The following is a 27,418-nucleotide window of genomic DNA, read 5'->3' as shown; positions in this document are numbered from 1 at the left end:
TCAGAGACACAATTCCCAACCACTCTACCTGGACCCCGAACGGTGCAGACTCACGAAAGACTCTATCCAACAGGAGACGGTCAAACGACTATGCCAGTTTCCGACGCAGGGCCAACGAACCATCAATTCGAGAAAGAGACCAAGTATACGTGAAAAACAGATATCCAGAGAGCAAATTTAGGCTCCCATTTGAACCTCGACCATGGACAGTAACGCGCCGCACAGGCACCATGGTGACAGCTCAACGGGGGATGGAAACGGTCACACGCAACATCTCCTTCTTCAAGAAAGCTTCCACACAATCAGCAACCCTACAGAGCCAAGAACCAGACCAAGAACCACCCAGTCTACCAGAAGGACCAAGCAGTCCACGAGGAGGCGAAGATGACACCCGGTGTGAAAACTCGGCAGCGAGCCCCCTTGCCACTGCGACGCCGAAAATGGGCAGCCCCCGATTCCCCGCTGACCCCTGGCAGGCCTGGGAGTTACCTCAGGAGACCCCACGGAGGGTACTCGCCCGTGGGGAAGCAGCAGGGTATGGGCTGAGAAGGAATCCGGCCCCGTCTTCACAACTGGCGGACTTTGCCGTGGGCTGATCACAGATGTCCTATCCATCAGACTGGTAACAGGCCGGACGGCCCTAATAGTACTTTGCAAATATCATAATACCCAATGACTTTAATATATCTTGTTTTTTTTTAATAAAGGTTGAAAGGAATGTAATGTTCATGACTGCGGGTTAGCAGCGCACGTAGACGTGCGCATACGCGGGCGTAACACGTCACGCGACACACTATAAAATAAAGAGGGAGTGGCCGGGCGAGTTATTTCGGACCACGCGGAGAGTAAAACTGGTGTCCCGGGTCTGTGTACTGCTGCAGCGCGTTCTCCACCATGTGCATGCGGCCTCAAGACCTGACAACCTCCTTGACGCAGAGTGAGGCAACGCAGTGGCTTGTGCTGCCTTGCCTTTCTCCAGATCCATAGGCCCCTTGAAGGCTCGTGGCTGTGCGTGACCTCATAGATATGCTTTTGTCATCAGCAGCGCCGGGTGTCAGAGAAAGTGACCCTCTGGCGGCGCAGGGGGCATGTAAATATGGCCCCATGTCCTCATCCGTGTCGTAAGAAGAATGGAATGTATGTTACTAAAGTTCACACACTAGGAACCTGCATTGTGACATCACAGAGGGCAGCGTGTACAATTACAGGTGAACAACATTGAATAACAGGGACGGTCTCACAATGGGACCTGAATGACAACAAATAAACTCCCCTCCTTCGCTAAACTTCGTGAGTTGATCTCCCTGTTAAACGTCATCAGGGCGTTCTGTTGTTTTACGTGTTTTTAATGCAGCGCTCAGGCTGCTTTGAATCTCCGCTGTCAGATTCCTGCCATGACCCGGAAGCGAACTTTTAATTCAATCGGACGGCGTGCCAGGCTAGAGCAGCCTCTCCGGAGCAGGGAGAGCCCCTCGGATGGACCTGCGAGCAAAGGCCGCAGGGTCCGAGGAGCCCTTGATGGGGGCGCAGCTCGGAGAGGTTGTGAAGGACCGCAGCCCCCGCACATGAATGCACCGCTCCCTGTCTGTCTGTCTCTGCGCGCTGCCTGCCTGTCTGTCTCTGCGCGCTCGGAGAGGCTGTGAAGGACCGCAGCCCCCGCACATGAATGCACCGCTGTCTGTCTGTCCGCCTCTGCGCCAGGACCTGGTTCTAAGAGGAGCATCGACGGGCAGAGGGGCGCCACGCTCCCTGGAGACGAACCCTACCCATGACCTCCGAGGGGCATTACAGCTTGTGAGAAGCGTACCAGTGTCATGGAGGCCACGAGCACTGGAGAGGGCGCCTACCCATGACCTCAGAGGGGCAATGCTGGATGTGAGAAGCATCGCAGTGCCATGCAGGCCACGCAGCTCTGGGAAGGAGACCTCTTTTCTACCTCAGAGGTGCACTACAGGTTGTGAGAGGCATCGTAGTGCCATGCAGGCCACGCAGCTCTGGGAAGGACCCCAATCCTTGCCCTCATGCGGCCCCTCCCATTATGAGAAGCATCACATGGCCTTTCGAAGACCAACCCTTGGAACCTACCGGTCCTTCAGGGTGAAAGAAGGGCATGGCAGTGCCCACAGGACCTCGCTACCCTGAGAATGACCCCTACCTTTGACCTCAGAGGAACCACAGTGCCTGGACCGCTCGGCCCTATAAAAATATATCTCTTGACCTCAAAGGAGCCCCCAGTCTCTAGGGGACCCCAGCAGTACCTCCTGGACCCATGCTCGCCCGGAAGTTCTTCCTAGGTGGATAGCAGTGGGTCATCAGGCACGTCACTGTGGGAACCACCCATTGACCACAGAGGAACACCGCAGATTGGAACTCTGCTTGACTAAGGAGTGCCCCGGCTTCTACGTCAGACCCGGAAGCGCAGCTTTTAGGAGGGGTGCGGCATGCTATAGGCCGCAGGGGCCTCACCTCTCAGAAGCCCGACTCCCCACGACTCCTGGAGCCCCTGAACCAAACTTAGATACGCGCATCACTACTCAAAGATATCCACGTATGTTCTCAAGAGCCCGTTGGACCAGTGCTCTGTCTTCACAAAGCTTTTGGCAAAATGGAGCTCACCGGCAGGGCCATTCCAGCCGTTCATGCTTGCCAGGTCAGTGAAACAAGCACGACGGATTGGATCACAGTGAGAGGATCTCCGGCGCATCGAAGCAGAAAGACCGCAGTAGAAGCGCTACATCATAAACATAAGTGATTGTTATAACTGGTAGTCTACCTGAATGCGCTTCTCTGTCTATGTCTCTGTACACACACACATATGCCTATATATATATATATATACACATTCATGAGAAGTCGGTGCAGATTGTACACGGTGTGAAGCTGTGTTTTCTCTTCTCTGTTGCTGTTATACTAGTTTATTTGTAGTTTACTTTGTATGAATAAAGACGTGCTGGTGTTTGTGGTTCCGTCTCTAAATTTGCATCGGTGACTGCCCCTACTCTACGCTCTAGTAATGGCTCCTAAAATGCGGGGTTTCCTATGCACGGCACGGCTCCTCTGCAGGGTGCTGGAAAGCAGGGGGTGGGGGGTGTTTAAAGACATCAGTAAACATGATAGGCCCGCGCGCCCTGCAGTGAATGACCGGTTACTCACCGGTAATATTCATTACTCCGAGTCGTAGCCCTCCCCGTCCCAGTCCTAACTACATGAGCATAGCTCCTCCCACCAGAAACTCCCAAGCAACTTGAAACCCATCCCTTCCCTCCAGGCCACACCCATACCCTGAGGCATATAACCCTGTGACCTGCCAATCAACAACCTGTACCCAACAAGCACAAGAAGCCGAAACAGGGAGGGAGGGATGGGAACCTGGACTGGGACGGGGAGGGCTACGACTCGGAGTAATGAATATTACCGGTGAGTAACCGGTCATTACCTCCTCGTCAGCCCTCCCCGTCCCAGTCCTAACTACATGAGCAGATACCAAAGCAATAATCAGCTTCACTCAGTAGCAAAAAACAGACTTTATTAAAGCACAGAAAGTCACACCACCGGAGTAGAACGCAACACAGCGTCCCCAAACCCAGCAGAATCAGTCCCCCCAACCACCAAACGATAATGGGACATAAAGGTGTGCGGAGAACTCCAGGTAGCAGCCCTGCAGATTTCAGCCATGGAAGCCCCCTGAAAACAAGCCCAGGAAGCCGCCACCCCCCGAGTCGACCTTCCCTGAACAGACCCTGGAGCCAACACACCACAGGCCTCATACGCAGCACCCACAGCCCATCGTAGCCAACGACTGAGGGTAGCCCCAGAAGGCTTAAGACCCTGACCAGCCAGGCCAAAGGTCACAAAAAGGGATTCCACCTTACGAAACGGCCCAGTACGCAACAAATAGATCTCAAGAGCCCTCCGAACATCCAAACAGTGCAGCCGCACCTCAACCTCTGAAAGAGGATCAGGACATAAAACAGGCAAAACCAGATCCGCAGAGCAGTGAAAAGAGGAAGGGACCTCGGGAACAAAGGAAGGATCAGGCCGCAGTACCACCCGATCAGGAAAGAAACGTAAAAAAGGGGCCGAACGAAGCAAGGAGCCCAACTCCCCAATCCGCCTAGCCGACGTAATAGCCACCAGGAACAGCACCTTGATCGTCAGAAACCTCAAAGACACCTCCAGTAGAGGCTCAAAGGGAGCCCCCTGCAAAGCCCCCAAAACCAGAGGCAGATCCCAACTAGGAGCAAAGGACCGAATGACAGGCTTCTGAAGGAAGCAACTCCGCAACAAACGGGACACCAGGGGAACCACCGGGTCACAGACCGAACCCCGAAAGGCCCGAACAGCAGCCCACTGAGCCCTCAGGGATGACACAGCCAGACCCAAGTCAAAGCCGTCCTTCAAAAAGTCCAAGACCAGTACCGGATCCACCTCCAATGCAGACCACCCACGCGCCGTACACCAAGACTGAAAAGAAACCCAATGCCGGGCATAGGATTTGAGAGTCGAAGGGCGCCTGGACCTCTGAATAAATTCCGCCACAGAAGGAGAACACCCCAACGCCACAAGGTTCATCCTCTCAACAGCCAACCCGCCAGTCTCAGGCGGACCAGACACTCCAGAGACAGAGGGGGAAATGACAAGGGACAAGGGACCACCGGCAACCTCCAGCAAGGCCCCACTGCCAACTTCAACAACAGAGGGAACCAAGGCCGCCTGGACCAATCCGGAGCCACCAGGATCACCGAAGCCCGATCCAATTTGACCTTCAGCAGAACACGCGGCAGCAGGGCAATAGGGGGAAAGGCATACATCAGGCCCCCCTCCCACCGGAAGGACAGGGCATCCACCCTCCAAACCTCGGCAGAGCGAACCAGAGAACAAAACGTCTCCCTCAAGGCGTTCCCCGGGGCCGCAAACAGGTCCACCACCGGGACCCCGAACCGGGCCATCAGGCAATGAAAGACTTCCTGAGACAGGCACATGTCCGACAGGGAGGGAAACACCCTGCTCAGGCGATCCGCCTCCGAGTTCAAAATCCCAGGCAGATGTAAAGCCCTCAGAGACAACAAGTGAGACTCCGCCCACAGGCCTATCCTCTGAGCCAACAAATTGAGGGAAGCCACCCTCGCGCTCCCCTGGCGGTTGATATAACACACCACCACCGTGTTGTCCGACCGCACCATCACATCCCTCTGGAGGACCCAAGGCAGAAAATGAGACAACGCCAACTGAACCGCCTTCAATTCCCGCCAATTTGAGGACATCTCCGCCTCCGGCACAGACCAAAGACCCTGCACAGACTCCTGACCCAAGACAGCACCCCAACCCAGTTCGCTGGCGTCGGTCGTCAGGACCAACCTCACTTGGGACACAAAGGGCGAGCCCTGTAAGAGGTTCCGATCCACCAGCCACCAGGACAACTCCCGGGCGATGGACACACTCCCCGGAACCAACAGCTCGTAATTCAGAGAGGCCGGATCCCAATGCTCCAGAAGATGATTCACAAGGGGGTATAAGTGTAAGCGGGCCCAAGGAACAATCATCACAGTTGCTGACATCAGCCCCTGAACACGCAACCACTGGCGAGCCGTGGAAGACCGAGCCCCCAACACCTTCTTCAGTTCGTGCACAAGAGTCAGTCTGCGGGGTTCCGACAGGAAGACCTTCCCCAACCTGGTGTTGAACACCCCCCCAATGAACAACAGTTCCTGAGTGGGGTGAAGATGGGATTTTTCCAAGTTCAGAATCCACCCGAACCGTTGAAGGAGACTGCAAACCTCCCGGGAATGTGACTGAGCCTGAAGGAAAGAAGAGGAAGAAATCAACCAATCGTCCAAGTAAGGGAAAACCTGTATACCCTTAGCATGCAACAAACCCACCAAGGGCGCCAACACTTTAGTAAACACCCTCGGAGAGGCAGACAGGCCAAAGGGCAATACCTGGAACTGGTAGTGATCCACCCCTACACAGAAACGCAGGAACCTCTGGGAATCTGCGTGCACTGGCACATGAAAATAGGCGTCCCGAAGATCGAGAGAAGCCAGGAAATCTCCCACTGACAGGAAGGGAAGAATCAACTGCAGAGTCACCATTTTGAAGGACCGATGAGGGATACACAAGTTCACCGCCTTCAGATCCAGGACCGGACGGAAGTCCCCATTTGGCTTTTGGATCAAAAACAGGATTGAGTAAACCCCCCGACCCTGTTGTCTCACAGGCACCCTCACCACAGCACCCTTTGACACCAAGTCCCGAACTCCGTCCAATAGAGCACGACATCTTGCCAGAGACCTGGGAACAGGGGTAGCTTTGAACACATCCACCGGAGGAGTCCCAAATTCTATTCTGTAGCCCAGCCGTACCACCTGTAGAACCCACAGATCCCGAACGAACTCCTCCCAGACAGGTAAAAAAGAGGTGAGGCGACCCCCAACCGGCACCTCCAAGGAATCCATCACATAGTCACGACTTGGAGGGACCTGCAGAAGAGGAAGCACCTTGTTGACCCCGGGACTTGTGGAAGGAAGGGACACCCCGGCCACGTCCCCTACCACGAAAGGGCTGAGCAGCCATCTTAGATCGAAACGCCTGCCCAAAAGCCCGCTTATAACCCGCAAACTTCCCTTTCTGAGAAGAGCGGACTGGAGCCAACAATTTTTTGTCCTCAGCTGTCTTTTTAATCAAAGCCTCCAACGGCTCCCCAAACAGCTTAGAGCCCGTGAAGGGAATCTTCATCACGGCCGCCTTCTGAGCAGCTTCCGCCTTCCAAGACTTAAGCCACAACTGCCTCCTAGCAGCAACCGAGGCCCCAGCAGCCGCCGCCGCAGCACTAAGGGAGTCGAAGGACAAGTCAGCCATGAAACGCAACTGCTGTTCCAACATGGACAAAGACTCAGAGGGATCCTCTTCCTGCATGAGCTGCGCAGAAATACCCTGACAGTCCTTAAGAAGCGACTGAACAAGATAGCTGGTGTAAGCAGCAGACCGAACAGCCAGATTGGAGGCTGCAAAGGACCGCTTCAGGGCCCCCTCGACACGCTTGTCCCCAGGATCAGAAGGCACCGCATCTTCAGACACCACCAGGCTCTGAGACGCCATACCAGCCAGCAGAGAATCCACTTTCACCACAGCCGGAAACTCCTCCGCGAAGCCCTGCAAGGGATACCTCTTAGCCAGAAACCGGGGAAAGGCATGCCTGTCAACATCCTTCCACTCCCCCTCCAGCACCTTCCTCACAGACGTATGAATGGGGAGGCTTTCCGGATCTTTCTTCAGGTAATTGGCGAAGAAGTCTTCAGACTCTCCACCCTCCACAGGATCAGGGAATCCCAGATTGTCTCGAACATGCTGCATAACACAGCGAAGGTCAGCCCCTTGGACAAAACGACCCTTCACTTCCTCATCAGAGTCAACGTCCGGATCTACCTCAGCCGAGGCATCCAATTTCTGTCTCTTAGGCCCCTTGGGATCATGAGCCACAAAGGCCGCCGCCACAGCAGCCTCAATCATTTTTTGAATATTCGCCAAGGAAGGAGCAGTGGAAGAACCAGCGACCACCTCCCCATCCTCACAGCCGAGTTCACGCATGTCTGCACCTCTACCCTCCATGTTGTAAACAGGAGAACAGAAATCCAGACCCCAAGATATACCCAGACCAATCCAAGCAAAAATCCCCAAGGGCCCACCAGGGAAAGCCACCTAGACCTGGAGCCAATCCCTACACAGGACCGAAGGCCGGCCTTCAAACCGCCCTATCAGAGAAGGCTACCAAACTACAAAAGGAAAAGATTGAACAGGGCCCAACTGTAAGGATACAAAGAAACCCAGAAGACCCCGTCCCAGGAACCAGTGAACCCAGAGGAAAGAACTCCCCAACTCCCCAGCAGAACTCCACAGCAGAGCAGCAAGAGGCCAAGACACGAAATCAAGCCCCATGCAAATCCCTCCAGTAAAAAACGGCAAAAAAGCAAAATTGGACCGCCAGTAGAGGGAGCTCCAACAACAGAAACGAGGGGAAGAGAACACTAACCCAGGAAACAATCATCAAAGTCGGACAGAACCTAAATAACGGGCCCCCACGGACCAAACAAAGGCAGCCCCCCCCCCCCTCCCCGCAACCCCAGACTCCACCAAGGATTGCAGGAAGCAAAAAGAAAAAGGGGAAAAACACGGGCTCGAAGAAACGAGCCCCGAGAGTTACAGACAGAGAAGCCAATCCTGCACGCCCTCGGCGCGCTGAAAAAGCCAGCCACACACCCCCCCTCCCTCCCCGGGTGTACCGGCTAGAGCAGGGAACGAACCCGGAAGAGGGGAGGCTGCAGCAGGGAGTCACCACCCCACAGCAGGCAGTCCGGACCCCCAACCCCACGGTCCCGCTACAGCAGGGACTCAAAGCAAATGCCTACAAGGTAAAAGAAAAACAGGCACAATAGGGGTTAAAAACGGGCGCTTAGCATCCCGTTCCACACTTACCAGATAGGAGGCCAATTCCAGTGCCCCCCTCGACGAAGACTGCTCGGAAGTGATTCCGCAGAAAAAACAAACAGGTTGTTGATTGGCAGGTCACAGGGTTATATGCCTCAGGGTATGGGTGTGGCCTGGAGGGAAGGGATGGGTTTCAAGTTGCTTGGGAGTTTCTGGTGGGAGGAGCTATGCTCATGTAGTTAGGACTGGGACGGGGAGGGCTGACGAGGAGGTAATGCCTCCTTGCCTGTCTGACCAGAGCGCTCACGGCACACCTGTGTATTCTGGAGGGATGATTCACTCTTGTTCTTAAAGTCTCTTGTTTTGTCTCGAGACTCAGCCCCGGGCCCAGTATAAGGTGCAGGGGCCCAAAGTGGGCCCCAGGAGCCTGCTGCCATCCCTGCTGAGAGCGGGCGCGGCTCAATGTCAAGGGTGCCCCGTCTTGGTTTCACCTCGTGCCACCTTCCTCCCCTCCCTACACTTCCGGTCTCATGGCCTCACTCTTGCATGTTCTTATTCATTAATTCTCTTTTTCTCCTTTCCTGCCTTTGCCTTCTTTCTCCGAGTCAGTTTACTGATTAAAAGATGTCCCACCCCCCACAATATAAGTGGCGGTGATCACCGGCATAAATTAAGCCCTGACTGTACATACATACATTTCTCTCCAATGGCAGTAACACCTCGAACAGGATATTCACAGTGTGTCACAGGCCACACTTATTGTGTATTTACAAGTCTGCATCTCCCATTGTCAGAGATGACATAAACTTCGCACCTTCGCAGTGCAATCCTGCACCCACGTTTGCTTCGACAGACTGTTGCAAAAACAGGATTTGCAGAGGTCGCCTGGTGCAAACAGTAAGCATCGCCGACCTCTGTTGTGAAAGTCACATTGTTGCAGTAATCGGTTGGCACTAACATTGTATTTCACTACAGCAATTACAAATCACAATGCCAGGCTCGCATTACACCGCAAACATGTGCAGTGCATTTATTGAAAGCCTGAATTATCATATTTAAAACAAAGAAATTATTTTCGCAGTGCTAAAAAATGATATTGATAAAAAAAGGTGCTTTATCAAATTGTTAAAACAATACTGGCTGTTTTTTTTTTTTAAACTTCCTTTCACATTAACTAAATAGAAATTAAAAATATAAGTCAAATTCTTTAAATAGTGCAAACGGTGTACAATAAGCCTCACTGTCCCGCACAGGGCACACTAGAAGGTTAAATGTTAACAGTAAATATACCTCTGTCTGTGTATGTAAGTATATAACTATGTATGTATATGTATGTATGTAATGTATGTATGTATGCATATATTCTATACATATATATGTATATATCTATTTCTATACACACACACACACACACACACACACATATATATATATATATATATATATATATATATATTATATATATACACACACACACACACACACATATATGGGGGGTGCATATGAAGACACAGAATGTATGTATATCTGTGTGTGTGTTTTTGAATGTAATGTTGTATGTATTTAGTTATACGTGTTTCTTTATGTACCTATCACAGCTCGTGGAATTTTATTGAACCGTTTACGAGTAACTCACTGAGAAATCTTCATGTGAGGGTTTCAGTGAAGAAAGGGCACCTTTTCAGGCCACCTGTAATTCTGCACCAAATTTCCTCTTATTCTTCACTGAACTTGAACACTTTTTGGTAGGCTACACCTTATTTTATTTTTTGTATGGAGATCACAGTAGGAGCGTATAATCAATTTAATAGTGAGTTCTCAAAGGAACTCTCTCCTTCATTGCAAAGGTGCGTGCACTTCGACACATGTGCGTGCACACGCACACATTGATGTATATCCATAAGTTACTATTTCCTTTCTCTATTTCAGTTTTATTTCCAACCGGCGATTTATTTCTTCAATCATAGCAACGTCTTATGTCCCAAAACTCTGAATTCCTGGTGATTGCAGTTTGGGAAGTTCGCATATTACTGTTAAACACAAATTAATGTAATGGATTTTCTAAATTACATTCACCTATAAGAGCACCACAGTGGCGGAAGTGACGTTGCACGTTTCTCAATGCATTAATACACTAATTTGTCTTTACCGGAGGATTGTTTGCCTAGATTTAGTTATACATCGCACCGCATCCGGGGATATATCTGAATTTACACACGAGACCATCGGTACAGGATTTCATAGATTAAAACGAAATTTCAATACAGCTTTTGAATAGTTCTATTAATATAAACATCTCCATAGTACCGGAAGCAAAGTGAGGTCAGCAGAGTGACGTCACAGAGACGGTCCTGACGCTGAGCGCATCCTCTGAAGGAGGGGCGGTGGGCCGTGGTTTTAGAGATGACACTTTTTATTTAAACATCAGACAATATATCGAGAACAGGAGCGTGCTTAGACTGCAAACACATATTTTGTGAGCGCCGAAAACCTGCTATGCAATGTCCTCCGGCGAGTTTTACGAAGGTGAATGAATGAATAGTTGCTGTTGTGTGTGCATTAAAACCGCAACACTCGCTAAACAAGTAATAGATTTTACGATGATAAAGACTCCTGCACGGCTTTTTACTCACACTATTCAGCCTTCACTGCACGTGTTTCAGTTTAGTTTCCGATTCTGATTCTGATGAATATTCCTTCGTTCCAGCAGACTCACATTTGTACCAACAAAGGTCATTGTCTTTATTTAAGGTATCAAACCCAACCACAGTACACTTGCACCCGCGGTTCAATAGACACAGCTACAAAAGCACATTCACAACTATACATGCAGCTTTGGACCAATAAATATACATTTGCAAAAAGAATTGTGCATTTGCACAATGTCCACAAGAGATCACATTTACATGAATCAACTTTACATTTACGAAGGGATTGGGCCATGAAGTCATACATGAAACATGTATAATTACACACGTTCATGCCTTCGACCAAACAACATGGAAAGGACGCGCTCCCAGAAAGGAAGGCGCCTTACTGACCACTACACAACCCTGCTTTCAATCACTGCCACGACCACTTACCTAAAACACCAACTGTGTGGGAGAAAAGTGGTAGACAAAGTATTTAACTAAAGAAAACGAATAGAAAACATTCAAAAAAATACAAGATTGCAAAGGGTGCACACAAAAACATATGATAAAATTCACAGTCTTGTAGTAGCAAAGAATCAGCAGTTAAAGGGCTTTAAAGAGTGAGGTGACACCGCCCTTCAAAAATGTTAACTCTCCCTGGATTGCCACCAATGCACTACAACATGACAAAGTGAATTATTGAATGTGACGAAAGATCTGTGCATAACACTGAGATGTGATGATCTTTACACACATATACACACACAAACACATATATATTTATACAATGGTGACATTTTTGTGCTATGTCTATTTTTTTCATTATTGTATAGTGCACTTTTATAAGGAAGATTGTTGTGTATATTTGTGTGAATTATCATTATTTGGTTGAATAAAGATTCTACTGTATATGTATATATATATATATATATATATCAGGCATGGCCCGTGCCGGGCGTTATACTGGGGCAGTGACGAGTGACGTCAGGCAGGGGAGGGTCAGGGTGGGGGGTTGTGAAATGCGGGATATGGACCATTAGAGGTAAGTACCGATACAAATAAATAAAACGAATTTCGTTGCCCATGCTGCATCGCCAAATGTGGTGCAGCGTGGGCAACGAAAATCACACACACACACACATGCAGATTAAAACAGAAAGTCTAGGTTGTACTTTTCATGAATACTTGTTGATAAAATAAAGGACAGTAGTGAGGTCCAATGGATTCATACCATTGTATGACTTTTACCATAAAGTTATACATTTTCTTTACACATACACTTTACCATAAAGTTATACATTTTGTGCATTTGCTACAAAATGTGCTGCATAATTAAAAAAAAAATTGTATTCCTGGCTAAAATGGATGCAATGAATACTGCCTCTGAATGTATCACATTATTTGATTTTTTTGGACATAATATAGTCCTTCGCGCCACATAATCTTAGTAGCCATACACACACACACACACACGTACGCACACACACACACACACACACACACATATATACACATATGTATGTGTGTATTTAGAGTGAGAGAAATTACTTAACAGGTAACTATGTAATATGGGCCTAAATGTGCTTCTTGGGTTCTGGTGTAGTTACAAACAGTGAGGCCGAAGACTAAGTGGTTTATAAATGTCACCTGGACGCACAGATGCCAACAAAGGGCCATATTACATGTTTCCATGTATGCACTGTGTGTATTGCATTGTTTGCTGTTTGATTGTAGTATACTCTATTGAAAAATTTAGAGTATTTAGTCACTAGTTTACTATACACTGTTTGCCTGAGACTGCTGATATGTCTGTCAATGCTTTGAGAAATGTGTGTCTTTGTTGTGGATGGGATGCTAATATTTAAAATATGTTTTATGAAATAAGGTATCTATAAATCACATTTTAAATTCAAACACATTGTAAGGAAATTAAAAACACGTATTTTAAAATGTGCTCTTCTTTTGTAGGACGCTGACGCTATAGAGTAGGTTTAACACGCCATCTATACAGAAATAAAAAAAAGTGCAAAGTGAGACGTGCAGCTTTTTCTAATATGATTACGCATTTACAATGTTTATTTTCAAAGACTGGGAGGATTCCTTGGTAGCCGCTCGTAAGGATGGGCCTGCAAGGGTGTGCTTGTCACGTGTGCTGATACATGTTCTAAGTGCAGCATTGTAATGGTGCAAGCCTTTTCTATTACCAAAAAAGCCGGTGTTTTATATTTATATTTGTGTAGACAAGTCAAGGAGGAACCTCCGCTCTGCCGACCTCACCCTGGCAGGGTTTCCCCGCATCCGCAGAAACAGAACCGGCGGGAGAGCTTACTCCTATATCGCAGCCAAGGCCTGGAACGAGCTACTGGTCAACATCAGACGATCCCAAACTCTTCACACGTTCAAGAAGGACCTCAAGACCTGGCTCTTCGACTGACCCAGACCTGCTCCCACCCTCCCCCAGCGCCTTGAGGCCCTCACGGGTGAGTAGCACGCTCAATAAACCTCTTGATTTATCGATTGAAATATTCTGCAAGTGAATCTTGCACTGAGAATTTCAGCTTTGAAACCACTGGCAAACATTCATTACAAAGGCGCACCCACTTTATGTATACATATATATGTGTGTGTGTGTATATATATCTATGCCCACACACATATTTTTCGCAGTAAACAAAGTTTTAAAAATGAGTAACCAGTGGCTAATGAGTGTAGAAGTTAACACATAAAAAAAATAAAAAGCTGAAAAATGCTGAACTGCATCAGTTAAATGAGAGCCGTCATCTCATAATCCGGTGGAAAAGACCGGAAGCCGCACTGAATCAACAGACATATAAGGTTTCCTTGTGTGCTTTGAAGATGTGTTTGGTGTGTGGCTGAAGGGGTGAAAATGAATGATATGAAAAGTAAAATCTTCATGCGCTAGTGAAAGTTAATTCATGTCTGTGAGTCACTTGTGGTATTTTGTGTGTATGTGTGTGTGTGTGTGTGTGTGACACAGAGGCGTGATTGCTTCTCTGAAATAACGGTGTAGTTAGTCCTTCGGAAAATACTTTTTTTTGCAATTACAAATAACTTTGTCCCACTTTTCAAGAATTATACATGCGCCTTACATCGAGCAGTAAACATGCCAGTGACGTTAGTGAAGGGGTGGAAGCCTTCTGGGGTCCCAGCAGTTTCATTTCACATTCAGAGTCCTATGGGGATGTTTCTTCTCTGGACAGGATTACACCAGACCTGTGTTTGGTGTTACTCTTCCCTTGGACCTGTTACACCCAATTAGTAATTATTGTAAATTGAAACTAAACATGGCGCAATGTTTTTATGTCTAGATTATTAAATTCCCAAACCTGTGTGTGACCTGAGATTCTGCCTGAAAGATGCCCCGGGTCCAGTCAGACTTTTCACCGTCTGAGAACCGGGCTCAGTCCTGGTTCACAACCCAGTGTGCTGATGCTTTGGCTGGCTTTTCGCTTAGAATCAAGAGTCACATCTGGCTATGCTGTGATAAACCTGCTTGGCAAACTTTTACCCGTTCTTAAATCAGACAGGAGTGTTTACAAAACTCCTTGAATTAAAAAATACAATACTGAGGGCACTTTGAGAGGTGATAGATTGATGGATGGATTGTCTGGCAGGCAACCAAGAAGAGATGTGCCCAGACTGATAGAAAGCTAGACAGACGATTGATCGATCTGCCTGCCTGCCTGCCTGCCTGACTGCCTGGGGCCGGCCGGCCGGCCGGCCGGTCGGTCGGTCGGTCGGTCGGTCGGTCGGTCTGTCTGTCTGTCTGTCTGTCTTTACCATTACCCAAAATGATGTCTCATAATTATCTTAACTCCCCAACTTTACTGTATATCACTAGGCCAGCGCAAGGTTATAAAAACAGAACTCCCAAATGTACGGCTTCTCTCCTTTCGCGTATTATTTCTTGTTTTTTTTTACATTCACCCTCTTTGAATATTTTTTTCTTTTAGAGGACTGGCTTGAGAAGAAATGCCTCACTCAAACCGGATGTGTGACGCAGCCACACGCACAGCACCAGCGGTGTTCGCCGCGTTACTTTGCAAAGGCCATGCAGAATACAAGGAGCGTCGTCTTGCTTCACTTCTGCACGTCACGTGACGTTTTCTGTGGGGGACCACGCTAGCGTAATTCACACGATATGCAGAAGTCTCACAAAGATTATCACATAACATGCACGAACAAAATCACAGCTGCAAATTGCCCCCCACTCCCTCAAACATGTATTTAATGCATTTAAAATATAAGAAACCGTTCTTAACGCAGCGCTGTCTCCTGATAATGAATATATATATATAAAAATATGTATATAAGTGTGTCGCAGACTACTCACCATACGTGTGTACATGTTTGCATGCGCGCGCGCCTGTGCGTGTTCTAAAGGGGTCTCGTGCCGCCCGGCCCAGAGTTCCAACCCCTGGCAGCGCGCGCGCTCTGGGCACTCCTCTCCTCCATCCCAAGCCACCTTGTCCCTGGCTCCTAGCGCTCCTCCCAAGCAGAGCTGTAAACAGGAGACATGTTTGTTTACATTTCTGGGCTAAGCATTTCAGTCCCCCCCACCCCCGCCTCGGCTGCACAGCATCCCGCAGACCTCAGTGGCTGTGTTCTGATGTTTTCATATTTTCTGGCCTTTCTAAACCCACTTTAATCAGTGAAAGCTGCCGCCTGGCACGTCACGTCCCGGGAAGGCTGGGGCTCCCCGACCTGCTGCAGACTCCGCCAAGTTGATTTTTTTCAGCTGAAAGCATTTTTCGTCACTCGCTTTCCTCAACCCCCTCATCACCTTTCCTCAGCCTTTTCCCACAGACGGGTAACAGGCGAGATTCCCAGAAGACACCGCGGCTCCGGATGCAATATACCCCCTGGTAACTCCACATGTTCTGTACCAATGGAACCAAAACTGTTGTTTTTCCAGGATGTTTTCATGTTTTATACAGAACATTCTGAATATCATGAATAATAAAGTCAGAGAAAACTCCACTGGGCGTGGTTAGGTGCACAGGCAGACTGCTGACGTCGCTCCTTTTACCAGACATATATCCCCCCCTCCCACCCCGCCCTGCACCTCTGTTATGGTCAATGTATCTTCCCTCTGCAACTGAGGTCTTCAAACTGTTTTACTCTGAACTCCCCCTAAGCAAAATGTTTTGAGGTTGGGCCCTCCTTCAAAACTTTATGTCAAGGATTGGGGGGCGGGAGCGAGATGGCTGCGTGCAGGGAGCGAGGCTTATGAGATGATTTCAGGAGAACTTTTTCTGTAGCTTATGGACCACATTAAATATGAGACATACAAAACAGCAAATGCATCAAACAAAAACAGATATTATCCCAAACAAGCTGCTTCTTATAATTGGGGTGTTGTGAGCCCCTCACACTCTTGACCCAATGCAACTACTTCTGCTGCACTAATCATAGCTGCAGGCCGGAGTAGCAGGCTTTCTCCTCTGCATGTTCCCCACCATGATGGATCATCACCTCGGTACTAATGCTTGAAAGGAAAAGAAGCTCCGATGCCCCCTTTTTAAAGGTAGACAGTCATAACTGTGATGCAGTGGGCCCCTCAAATCCCTGGGCCCCATCCTTCTGCATCTGGCTGGGAACACATCCACGCCCCCCCCGGGGCTGTACAACACCAAGCCGTACAGCGCTCTGTTGCGTTGTAGCTAAGTTGACGCTATATGCATATGTGGGATAAAGTCCCCTCAACCGAACATTATAAAGAAATTGAATGTCGCAGAGAAGGCCTGTAACCATACAGAGGATCACGGTTGAGTGTCTATAAGGCCACAGAACTCTGAGATAAATTGAAACACACTTATACAATATGGAGTATTGGACTTAGCTTCCCCTTATGAAAGGGATACTGCAGTTTTACTGTGAGCTCTATCAAAAGCGGCTGTAGGTAAGAATGTGTAATAAAAACCAGAGAGCAGGAGTGGCCAGCACAGGTAACAGTGGTGAGGCGGGGTGGGGAAGTCAACAGGCAAACGGATTGGTAAAATGAAATAAAAAAATTAATAAAACCACTGACCTTGCACTCGCCGCATCGCGAGCGCAAGGTAAATGGTGTTATTTAATTAAATGAAAAATAAATAAAACCAGTTACCTTGCGCTCGCTGCACAAGGTAAGTGGTTTTATTTATTTAATTTTTACCTATCCTGTCGTCTGTTGACTTCCCTCCCTCTGCTCCACCCGCCCCACTGCTCCTTCCTGTGTTGGCTACACCTGCCAGAGAGCATTCTGCGCTTTTCTTGTAATAACATTTAGGAGTACGCGAAATAATCACGCTGTCATGAATATCTCAGTGTCAGCTAATGATTGTGAATTTTCAGCAACAATAATTCAGAAAAAAGTAGCTCAAAGCAAGTGATTCAATAAATGATTAAAAATCATTTGTATTTCTGTTCATTTGCTTGTCTTTCCCAATGATTGCTGGGTCTGACTTGCGATGCTACAGTTCAGCTGTAATACATTAATACAGTATAGTAGTAGTGATGCAATATTCATATTACAGGTGCGTAGCAGAAAAAATTGAGTTTTTTGTACTAGAACTATAGGTCTCACATCTTATATATATGATAAATGTCCTTATTTTATAAGCTGTAAGTATACTAGAGTTCACCGAGGACCTAGGGATGGTTGGGAGCAATAAGATGGAAGGCTGGGATTCTTTATAAATGCATAAAAGTCCAAGCCTCTTTTATTTTATGCTTACGAGTTTCTATTTCGTTTATCCCATGGCTGTCACGTGGCCCTGTGTCCTGTTAAACACTTTCTGCCAATCCTGGCATTTTAGCTAAGAATAGTTTACATGATGTGATATTTTGACCAACATTTTTACCATTAAAGAGTAAACTAAAAGTCCCATAAATGCCTATGGATTTAGGCAAAAAATTGAGCAGAGGCTGATTTTATGGGGCCACTTGGCAGTTACACAATTTCCAAACCAGAAACATCTCCAACAGCCGCGGTCGGTAGTGGGTGTACCTGCAGGGCGGTGCAGTGCGCCCAACGAAATTCGTTTTTTTAAATTTAAATGGCTACTTACCTGTAAAGCTCCATAATCCATACATTACTACCCGCCCTACCCCACCCCTTCCCACGTCACCGCTCTGCAGGTACAGCCACTACCGACCGCTGCTGATCTCCGATGGTGTGAGCATACTCTCAACAACATTTCTCCCAAATGCACACCCCAAAAATACAGATAATCTTTCTTTTGTGAGACCTTTTCTCTGTTGCAAGTGATGTCCTGCTGAAATATTCCTTTTTAATGATAGCTTCTCTTTAAAGCAGGGAGCTGGTGCGGAATACGAGGGCCTGAGCAGATCTAGTCCGCAGACCAGCTCTGCCTGCTTCTTCATGTGTTTGGGCAGGACTGTGGCACTGCACTGCCTGAGGCGTCAGAGAGGTTCTCACCTTCTTTAAGAGTTTGTGAGTGAGATAATACTCTATTACAAGTGCGTGCTGGCATCATCTGCTTAATACAGATGTCAGAACACAGTCACTATACATAATAAAACACAGAAATGTATACTTTTATAACAATCTTCAATATGATTTACTTACACGTTCATAGATTCACTACAGAATGATATGATGAGATAGGGTTTCAAGACCCACCCACCCACCAGAATACCTCTGTAGGAAAGTGAAACTGATATCATAAATGCCAGTATTTGTAAAGCTACCTCCGGAGAGATGTCCCGGCGCTGGGGCCGTCGGGAAGATTAAGCGAGCCATTGCCCTGAGTCACATGGTGCTGGGCTAACCAGCCCCCGGTGTCGGGGATGAACCATGATCCCTGTGGTCTGGAGTCAGGCACCATGGCTGTTGTGCAGGGTCAGATTGGGATCACAATTCGGCCCGGGCACTGACGAAAAAAATGGCCCACATTCAAGAGGCGTGGCCCATATTTAAGGGGCGTGGCCCACATTAGAGGGGCGTGCCCTTTCATGAAACACCATTTGCACAGACAAGGAATGAAAGTGGGAGGATTCTGTTCTTGCACACGACACAGGGCCAAGGTGACAATGGCCTACATGCTGAGCAACTAAAAAAAATAGCAAGGCCCCTTTCTGTCACAAAATTATTCCAGCCCTCCAGCACAGGAGCACCTGAAAAGCAGCAAAGCCCCTGCTATTACTAACCTATTCAGCCCTCCCCAGACCTTCAGCTCAGGAGCACATGAACAGAGGTAAGGCCCCTGCAATTAGTAAATTAATCAACCCTCCAGGCCTTGGGAAAATGACCTGGCAGGGGAGCACAAAACACAGCTTTCTGGGTCATCCAAGGTAGCCAGGTAGCCAGGGGGGAGGCTGAGGTGAAGCTGGTGCATGGGAAGTGCCTTCCCAGTGTGTTCTGGCAGTTTGAGTATTTACCATTTACTGTAGTATTACCCTTATACCTGTGTATGGTACCCTTTTGTAACTTGCACAAGTCACTTTTCTCTTGTAACACAGTTTGCTACCTCCCACTTTTGTTTGCTTTAGATACTTGCACAAGTGCCACCATTGCCTACGTAACGTTTGTTCTTGTGCTGGAGTGTCTGCCATTAATTGCAGTATTATACCTCTGCTTGTATTTTGTACGCTTTTGTAACCTGCACACATATCTCTTTTTCCTCCTGTAATGTATCGTTTGCTCCTCTTGTATTTTGGTTGCTCACTATTGTCACTTTTGATTCATGTAACTTAACGTTTGCTTTTGTAATTTGTCCACTTATAATTTTCTCCTCATGTATTATTGCTGTTCCTAGTGTGAAGCGCTCTGACACCTTCGGGTAAAGTCCGCGCTATATAAAATTGCATAAATAAATAAATAAAGCAAAAAAATTCCAAACATCACCTGGCCCCCACAGCAAGACCCATTCTTCCTCATCCACTATGCCCTGAATGTGAAGGGCTGTGGGCAAGGTGCTAAGACTAACACCGTTTCTGGACTGCATGGGCGCCAGGGGGCCGAGGTGCAAATGGCTCAAAGGCCTGAGAAACACCTGGCCCCCAGGGAGGCCGATTATTGCAAACAAACAATCACCCCTACCCAGCCCAGCCTCAGCTTGATTGCTTGGCAGGGTAGGGGTGAAGGAGAGCCCACAGCTGACAATCGCTGTCTGGCCGCACAGCGAGGCTGCTTTTATTTTCTTAGTCTCTGTCTCCGTGCACTCTGTGGGCCGTTTTTTTTTCTCCCCTTTCCTAGTCCACTCTCTGTGGACTGGGACAGGGGAGAAAAAAAACGGCCCACAGAGGGCATTGAGGCACCGGCCCTTCGGCCCATTCCCGAATGCCCGCCTTGCCAATCTGCCCCTGCTGTTGCGCCATGCCTCTTCTGCAGAAACATCTTTAGGTCAAGGCTGTGACAGCGCATGTCCTGCATGTGCTCTCGCTCGCTCGTGAGACAGATTGATTACAATAAAGAGCTCGGCTCCCGCCCATTGTTTACCATTTATTGCCTTCACTGTCACTCTTCTTTGCTGACTCCTAATTGGCCAGCCTCAGCCAAGCATCACTTCCATTCCTTTCTGTGGAGCATGGACCAAGCACAGATTGATTGAAGTTAAGTAGCGGCTGTCCGCTGCTCACGCTGCAATTCAGGTACTGTTTCTTCTTTCTCCTCCCACCCATCCTTTGTCTATGCTGCTGCCCCCGTCTGGCGCCCCCTCGCTCCTGCTCCCCACTTCCATCGTCTTGCTTTTCCCTTCTCCCATTGTTGCTGCTCCAACCGTACTCCCCAGCGGCTTCCTAATGTTGCTTCCCCTCTGACCCTTGCTATTTTTAACGTATTGCACAGCAGTGCCGGCTGCTGTGCAATGTGGATTAAAAAGAAGTGCTAGGGCAGGGTCAACACTGGCTGCATCATGACATTTCTTTTTCGTTACTTCAAACCTTGTGCGCAGCTTAATATGTTTAAAAAACATTGAAACAGATCCTACTTAGGCAAGACCTATTGGCTTTGCCAATGCTTGTTTTTTAATGGAAGGTTTCAGCCCCAGCCCAGACACCCATCTGTCTTTCCTTTACCTTGCCTCCTTTTGAAACACAGAATGTCATCAGTGTCTAGTTGTCATAATACCAAAAAGAGATATGCAAGCTTTCAACGATGACCGCCTGGCTTTTATTTCAGCCTTTTTCTAAAACTCTCCTCTTCCCCAGTACCACCGAGTTATCTCATCGTTAAGGTTGGTTCCCGGTGCTCTAGAAGAACACCAAACTTTAGCACGGTCTCCATCTTTACCCCTCCCATTCCTGGCTCTGCAGCCTCCTCTACGCTCTCAGCTTTCTCACTCCCTTTACTGCTTTGGAATAAACTAAATATGTTTATTTGCTGTTTCATTAATTTTACAAGTGGCTTTTGTCTAAAGCACTGAAGATGCATGAGCTGCACCCTTATGCAGTTTAAAACAATCTCAGACAAATGAGTAAGGTAAGCACATTTAGCATCACAGGACAAACCTACAGGTGAGCAGATAAAGAATTAGGGCCATCCATAGCACGCCTGTCCCTGTGCATTCTTCTGATGGACATGCCAGCGTGCGGTGGGCATCCCCACGTTTGATGGATGCTAGTGGCATAAGATGGGCTTCTCTGACAAGTGACTGCGGTACACAGCATGTGATGCGGACTCTGCACCTGTGGGGCTCTATTACAGGCGAGCACTGGATGAAAAGGAACAGCTGATATGTAAGGACCAAACGCGGGGAGTTACTACATGGAAATATGTCACAAAAGATTTATTTGGAAAGAACAACCTTTTTTTGAGGGCTTTTGGGCTTATTTACACAAAATGAAAAGTTGTTGTTTGTGTATTGTGTGTATTTTGATATAATAATAAACAGACGTTTGGGGACAAAATTATTGCTTTTCTTTGATGTTTAATGCTGATTTTGTAATGTGAATGAGTGCTCAATTGGAGGCCAAGCTCGGCTGATGTGATGTCCTTGGACCTGCGTCACCAACCAGTTCAACATCTGCATCCATAAAGCTTTTGTGTCATATTATCACCAGCACTGCTGTGTAGGGCCACTGCCTGCAACACTTGTATATACAAGTGCATAGGTCAGTGATCTAGAAGAGATCCAGCCTCCGAACGGATGAGACGTTTCAGCTGTGGGATGGTGCCTCTGTCTTCTCCTGGAGGTTATGAGATCTGTCCAACTTGTAGTTTTCCCACTCTGTTTCCACCAAGCAGATTTCCAATATCGGGGGTGGGACAGGGTGGGAAGATGAAAGGTGGAAGAAGTTAGACATAGGCAATAAATGTGTTATGCAACTTGAAATATGATGCGAAACTGCAGTTCCTGATTATCTCAACTGTCTGTAAATCTATGACTTTTTAGACAAGTTTTAGGGAAACTGTACTGAGAAAATGCATTGGTTTGCTTCCATTTTTAGTCAATTTATTAGAGGGCGACCAGGCATTGGCCCAAATCACCCCCGGGCAGGATCTAAATGGCAAATCGGTACTCAGTGGAAGCCCATGTGGCTTTGTAGCCAGTGTGTTATAATGCTGCCTTCAAATGCACCAACATTCAACATTCCCGAACTGTGGGAGTCCCTCGTACCACCCTGGAGTACTCAGGGTTGTCTTCTGGGCGCCCTCACCTTGCGCCACCGAACTGCTCTTGGAAGGTGACTAATTCCCCCCTCCCCCCTCCCCAACAACTCTGGGGTAGTTCAGTCTTGTTTGCCTCACTATTGAAACCTTTGTACTTTTTAGTCGGTGTAAAATACACCGCAGGCCCAAATATTCACAGAGAAGGTGTGTCGCTGGATCAATGTGACAACTATTTTTTATGGTTCGTTTTGAGCCCCAGTGCAGCCGTGGGTCTAGTTAATTGGTAGAGGAATGACTTTCGATTCTAGGTAAGTGGGGCCACTCCCAGATGTGCTCACGTTTTGGTGACCTAATGAATTCAGTCGTTTGTTCATCCACTCATTCACCATTTGGTCACTCACCTCAGAACTGTCTCTACCCTGACCTCCTTCATTCGCCACTGGATCGCCATCTCTGAACTGTCTGCAGCCCTCTGTATCCTGCTGTGGTTGTAATGTAAAGTTCATTTATGGATTATTTAATTCATTTGCTCATCCTCTGATCCTCTCCAGCCTGTTTGTATTTTCTCTGGGGCGTGTGGGCTCATGCACATATTTATTCATTAGATCATCCTGTGGTGGAGGAGCTATGCCGTAAGGTTTCCATCCTATTGGCGTCCTCTTGGGGTGTGGTCTCATGTCCAGCGCATGCATCCATTCATTCATGCATTCTTTCATCCATTCTTGGGCAGCCATATCTGAACTGTTTCCACCCTTTCTGCATCTTCCTTCGCTATTGCAGTCTCATGCAGAGTTCTCTCATTCGTTCATTTATCCATCCACCATTGGGCCAGCCCTCTTTGTACTATCTCCAGTTTGTCTGTATCCTCCTGGCGGTGTGGCCTTAACCAGCGTTAATCATTTAGGGCCAGATGTACGACAATTTTTTGCTGTTGCAACCAGGAAATTGTCCCGTTTACGACTGCAAAATAGGTCTGGCCCAGGCACAAACCTTATTTTGCATGCTGTTAACATTTTACCGACTTACAAAATAGGGCTTGTGACTCGCTATTAAGAAGGGGCGTGCCAAGGGCATTCCTTCCTAATAGCGATACCCAATGGTATGTACCATTGTTTTGCAACCGCAATTGCCGTCATAAAACAGTCGCAGTTTACCACCTACTTCAAGTATGTGGTTAGCCACTTGCAAACGGGATGGGGTCCACAGGTGACCCCTTCCCCTTTGTGACTGGCATTCAAAATATTTTTTAAGAGTAGGCAGTGGTCCCACGGACTACTGCCTACTCTTAAAAAATAAAACAGTAATGTTTAAATTTTTTTTAATTAAATGAAAAAAAGGACTGCATTAAAAAAATGCTTTATTAAAAAAAGCAGTCCCAGACATGGTGGTCTGCTGACCCCAGCAGGCCACTATCCATGGAAGAGCTAGCCGTCCCTAATGGAGTCGCAATTTGCACCTGCCTCATGAATATTAATGAGACAAGCAATTTGCGACCCCATTAGGAATCGCAAGCTGTGTCTGAAACACTGTTGTACATTCCTATTTGCGAGTCGTAAATTGCGAGTCGCAAAACGATGCAATTTGCAACTCGCCAATTGGTAGGGTTGTATTTCTGGCCCCTAATCCCTTAATTCATCCACCACTGTTGTGCACCTGGTGCAGCATCATGCTGCCCCTTTTAGGCAGCTGGTTCGGGCCCTCAGCCACAGTCCAGAACCGCCTGCGCGTTGTGTCATCGGCTGGTTCAACAGCGTGTATCCCCACCTACAACATGCCAGGGATCTGACAGAAAGAAGTGACGTCAGGCCGCTCTCTGTGGTGAGGCTGAGTTTGGGCTAACGAACCCCTCTAATCCCTTCCAGACGAATATCAGAATATTGCATTACACAGCGCTATAGGGCCCGCAGACAGCTATAGGGTTCATGGGAACCAGATGAGGGGAGGCCATCAAAGCTGCAGTATTAGAGCAGCAAGAAAAATAAACAGAGGCAGCCGCAGACCAGGGGGGCTGACGCCGACCCTCTCCCGAGTCACACTTCTCAGCCCTTCCAGGGGAGGTAAATATGATATTCATGAAAAGTGGGTCCGAAGCGTGCCTTATTGTCCATTCAGTGAAACAGGTACATAAGAGAATGCATCGACCAGGAGATATGGGTAGTGAACAGCAGGGTCGGACTGGCATTAAAAATCGTCCCAGGCACTAAAATAAAAGTGGCCCCTTTAGCCATCAAGGGGCTGTATTCTGATAAGGGCGCACTTTCCCTGTTTGTGCCATGGCACACCTCCAAGCAGGTGCACGGTGCAGAAATAGGAAAAGCACATCCTTTTGTGTTGAATGCACTCCCCACAGGGCAGTCGCGAACTCATGCTGCCCTCAGGGCAGCGCATTCGAGTCAAATATGGGACCTCATTTATGAGAAATGACGCATCGCTGCGTGAAAGCAGCGATGCGTCACTTCTCAATGCGCACTCCTTGCGACATTCCTGATGCGTCATATTTAATGTATGACACATCATGTCGCAAGGAGTTAAAGATATGTTAGTATTTCTGACGTATCTGTAAGCGCAAAAGTGACGCATTGCTGGAGTGTGTCACAAAAGTGATGCAACTCCAGCAATGCGTCCTTTCACATGGGGCAAGCCACAAGTGAAAGGGCCTGCATCAGTCTTATGCCTGCTGTGAGGCAGGCGCAAGATTTTGATGCAACGGCATCCTAAAAGTGACTCAGTGAAATCTCATAGATTTCACTGCGTCACTTCTACGACCCTCCCTTGCGTCAATACGCCCCCCTTGCATACCTTATACCTGGCGCAGGTATAATGTGGCGCAGGGGTTTACAAAGTGACGCATCTACATAGATGTGTTACTTTGTAAATATGGCGTAACAAGGCACATTTTTTACGCCACTGGTGCGTCACAAAAAGTGACGCACCGGCGGCGTAAAAGTGACGCATAGCCTCATAAATGAGGCCCATGGAGCGGCCACTTCAAAGCGCTCTGTGCTTCACAGTGCAGAGAGCACCCGCCTGCACTTTTGAAAGCCATTAGAAATCCCCTCGCAGGCGAGTGTAGTGAGTGACTGCACCCGCCTGTAAGAGGGTGCCGGAGGGGGGTCCCTGGGACCCCTTTTCATCACTCGAGTGTACTGACTGTGTACCACCATTTTGTAGCACTCTTATTCTTCTTTGACGTTGTCCGTGCCCATAATTAGGCACGGGCAAAGAGATTCCTTCATTTGCATGTAGCCCTGCCCCCATACAAATGAGGGAACGCCCTCTTGCGATATCATTGGCTCTGCATGTGACTAGCGCTATCAGTATAAAAGAGGGGGCCGCACTAGCGTCTGCGGCCCCTTCTGTAATACCAAAGAGCCCGGAGGGTGCACAAAGTCAGCGCACATGCCCGTTGTGCCCTCATCACTTTCTGCAACACGGCCACAGTCAGCTAAAGAAGTGGCCACATTTGCAAATCAGGCCAGATTTGAACTTGTAGAGACACGCTGTACACGTATTTTGCACGCATTTGTATTTGCTGCCGGCAATGCTTTTAGGACAATCAGGAAAATCAGTAGTGAAAAGAGGCCCACCTGTCCATTAAACAGGCCCACCAAGTGCTAAGAAGGACGATCCAGACTCTGACCTGTCAGACCAGCCCGCCGGGCATTGCCTCATCGCCCCATAGGCCAGTCTGACTCCGTTGAACACTCTCTCTGTATCTCCATTGTGTCTTTTTCTCCTTCCTTTTCGCCTCTCTTCTCTCTGGCTTGTGTTCTCTCTCAATTCAGTTGGTTCAGTAAATCCACTGATGCTTTGCTGGCATTACCGCTGGCCCTACATAGTTGTGTGGACTCCCCTCTGCCACAGAGAAGCTTACAGATGAGTCCTGGGTCTCTGAAGGTGTCACAGACTGACCGGTACCCTGCTGCCTTCTCTGCCATGTCTGGTCCTTCTGCGAGGAAGTGCGACTCTTCGGTTCTGTGGGGTCAGCATTCTTGGGGTACGAAACCCTTTAATAGCGGGTCTTCGTTTACTCACATTTACGCGGGCGCCTGACAGATGCACCTATTTATTAGTTTGCAACGCTTTATTTTGTTCTCTTTTTTTGTTTGTGTTTTTATTGAGCCGCATACTTGCGTCTGCTTTCTTATGATAGGTCCAGGTACTGTGGGGCATATTAGCAAGTGCCTTATCGCCAATTTAGCGGGACTTTTTGCCGATAAAGCGGCAATATTTTTATCGTCCTGTCAGCAAGCTGTCGCTAACAGCAGTTAGCCACAGCTTTTAGGCGATAGTGACCGGTTTGGGGCCCGTTTTGCATGTCAGCGATATTTATCGCTAATGACATGCAAAGTGGGCGTACCCGAACTGTTAGCGACTGAAAGCAGACGCTAACACAGCTATCGCTTATTAGCAACGCAGGCTTAGTGATTAAAAAAGTCACGCTAAGCGCTATTATCGCTAGAATCTAACGCCTGCTAATTGGTAAGTACCTGTGTATTCAATGGGAGGTGGATTGTTAGGTTAAGCCCCCTTTGGCGTTAATGTGTGAATATAGCTGTATTTCCAGCGATTGTCACGCATTTTGCCGCTATCGCAGGATATTTTAGCACAATGGAGAAAAACGTTGCTAATAGCATGTTTTCTCTGCTAACATATCCAGCGATAGGTAGTGATGAAAAAAACGCGCTAAGCGCGTTTTGCGATAAATATTGCAATTCCTTGCTAATATGCCCCTGTGGTTCTAAGTTTCACTTCCCTATCTTATCCTCAGCCCATCTTTTTTACG

General features: G+C 47.9%; 1 protein-coding gene across 1 annotated transcript; it reads right to left on the bottom strand.

Moving 5' to 3' along the window:
- Positions 1-6,314: 6,314 nt before the first annotated feature.
- On the bottom strand, positions 6,315-7,608 carry LOC147662573 (lamina-associated polypeptide 2, isoforms alpha/zeta-like). Its single transcript, XM_086951074.1, has one exon. It carries the CDS (start codon positions 7,606-7,608, stop codon positions 6,463-6,465), a length of 1,146 nt encoding a protein of 381 aa, XP_086807200.1. The 3' UTR covers positions 6,315-6,462.
- Between the last annotated feature and the right edge of the window lie 19,810 nt (positions 7,609-27,418).

Source organism: Lissotriton vulgaris, unplaced genomic scaffold (assembly GCF_964263255.1).
Source record: "Lissotriton vulgaris unplaced genomic scaffold, aLisVul1.2 SCAFFOLD_1472, whole genome shotgun sequence".
Taxonomy (NCBI): domain Eukaryota; kingdom Metazoa; phylum Chordata; class Amphibia; order Caudata; family Salamandridae; genus Lissotriton; species Lissotriton vulgaris.
The sequence above is the reverse complement of the archived record's forward strand: the minus strand, read 5'-3'. Positions and strand labels throughout refer to the sequence as shown.

Bases quoted from the DNA above. Each gene is read 5' to 3' on its own strand.
- LOC147662573 (XM_086951074.1), bottom strand. From the start codon at position 7,608: ATGGAGGGTAGAGGTGCAGACATGCGTGAACTCGGCTGTGAGGATGGG.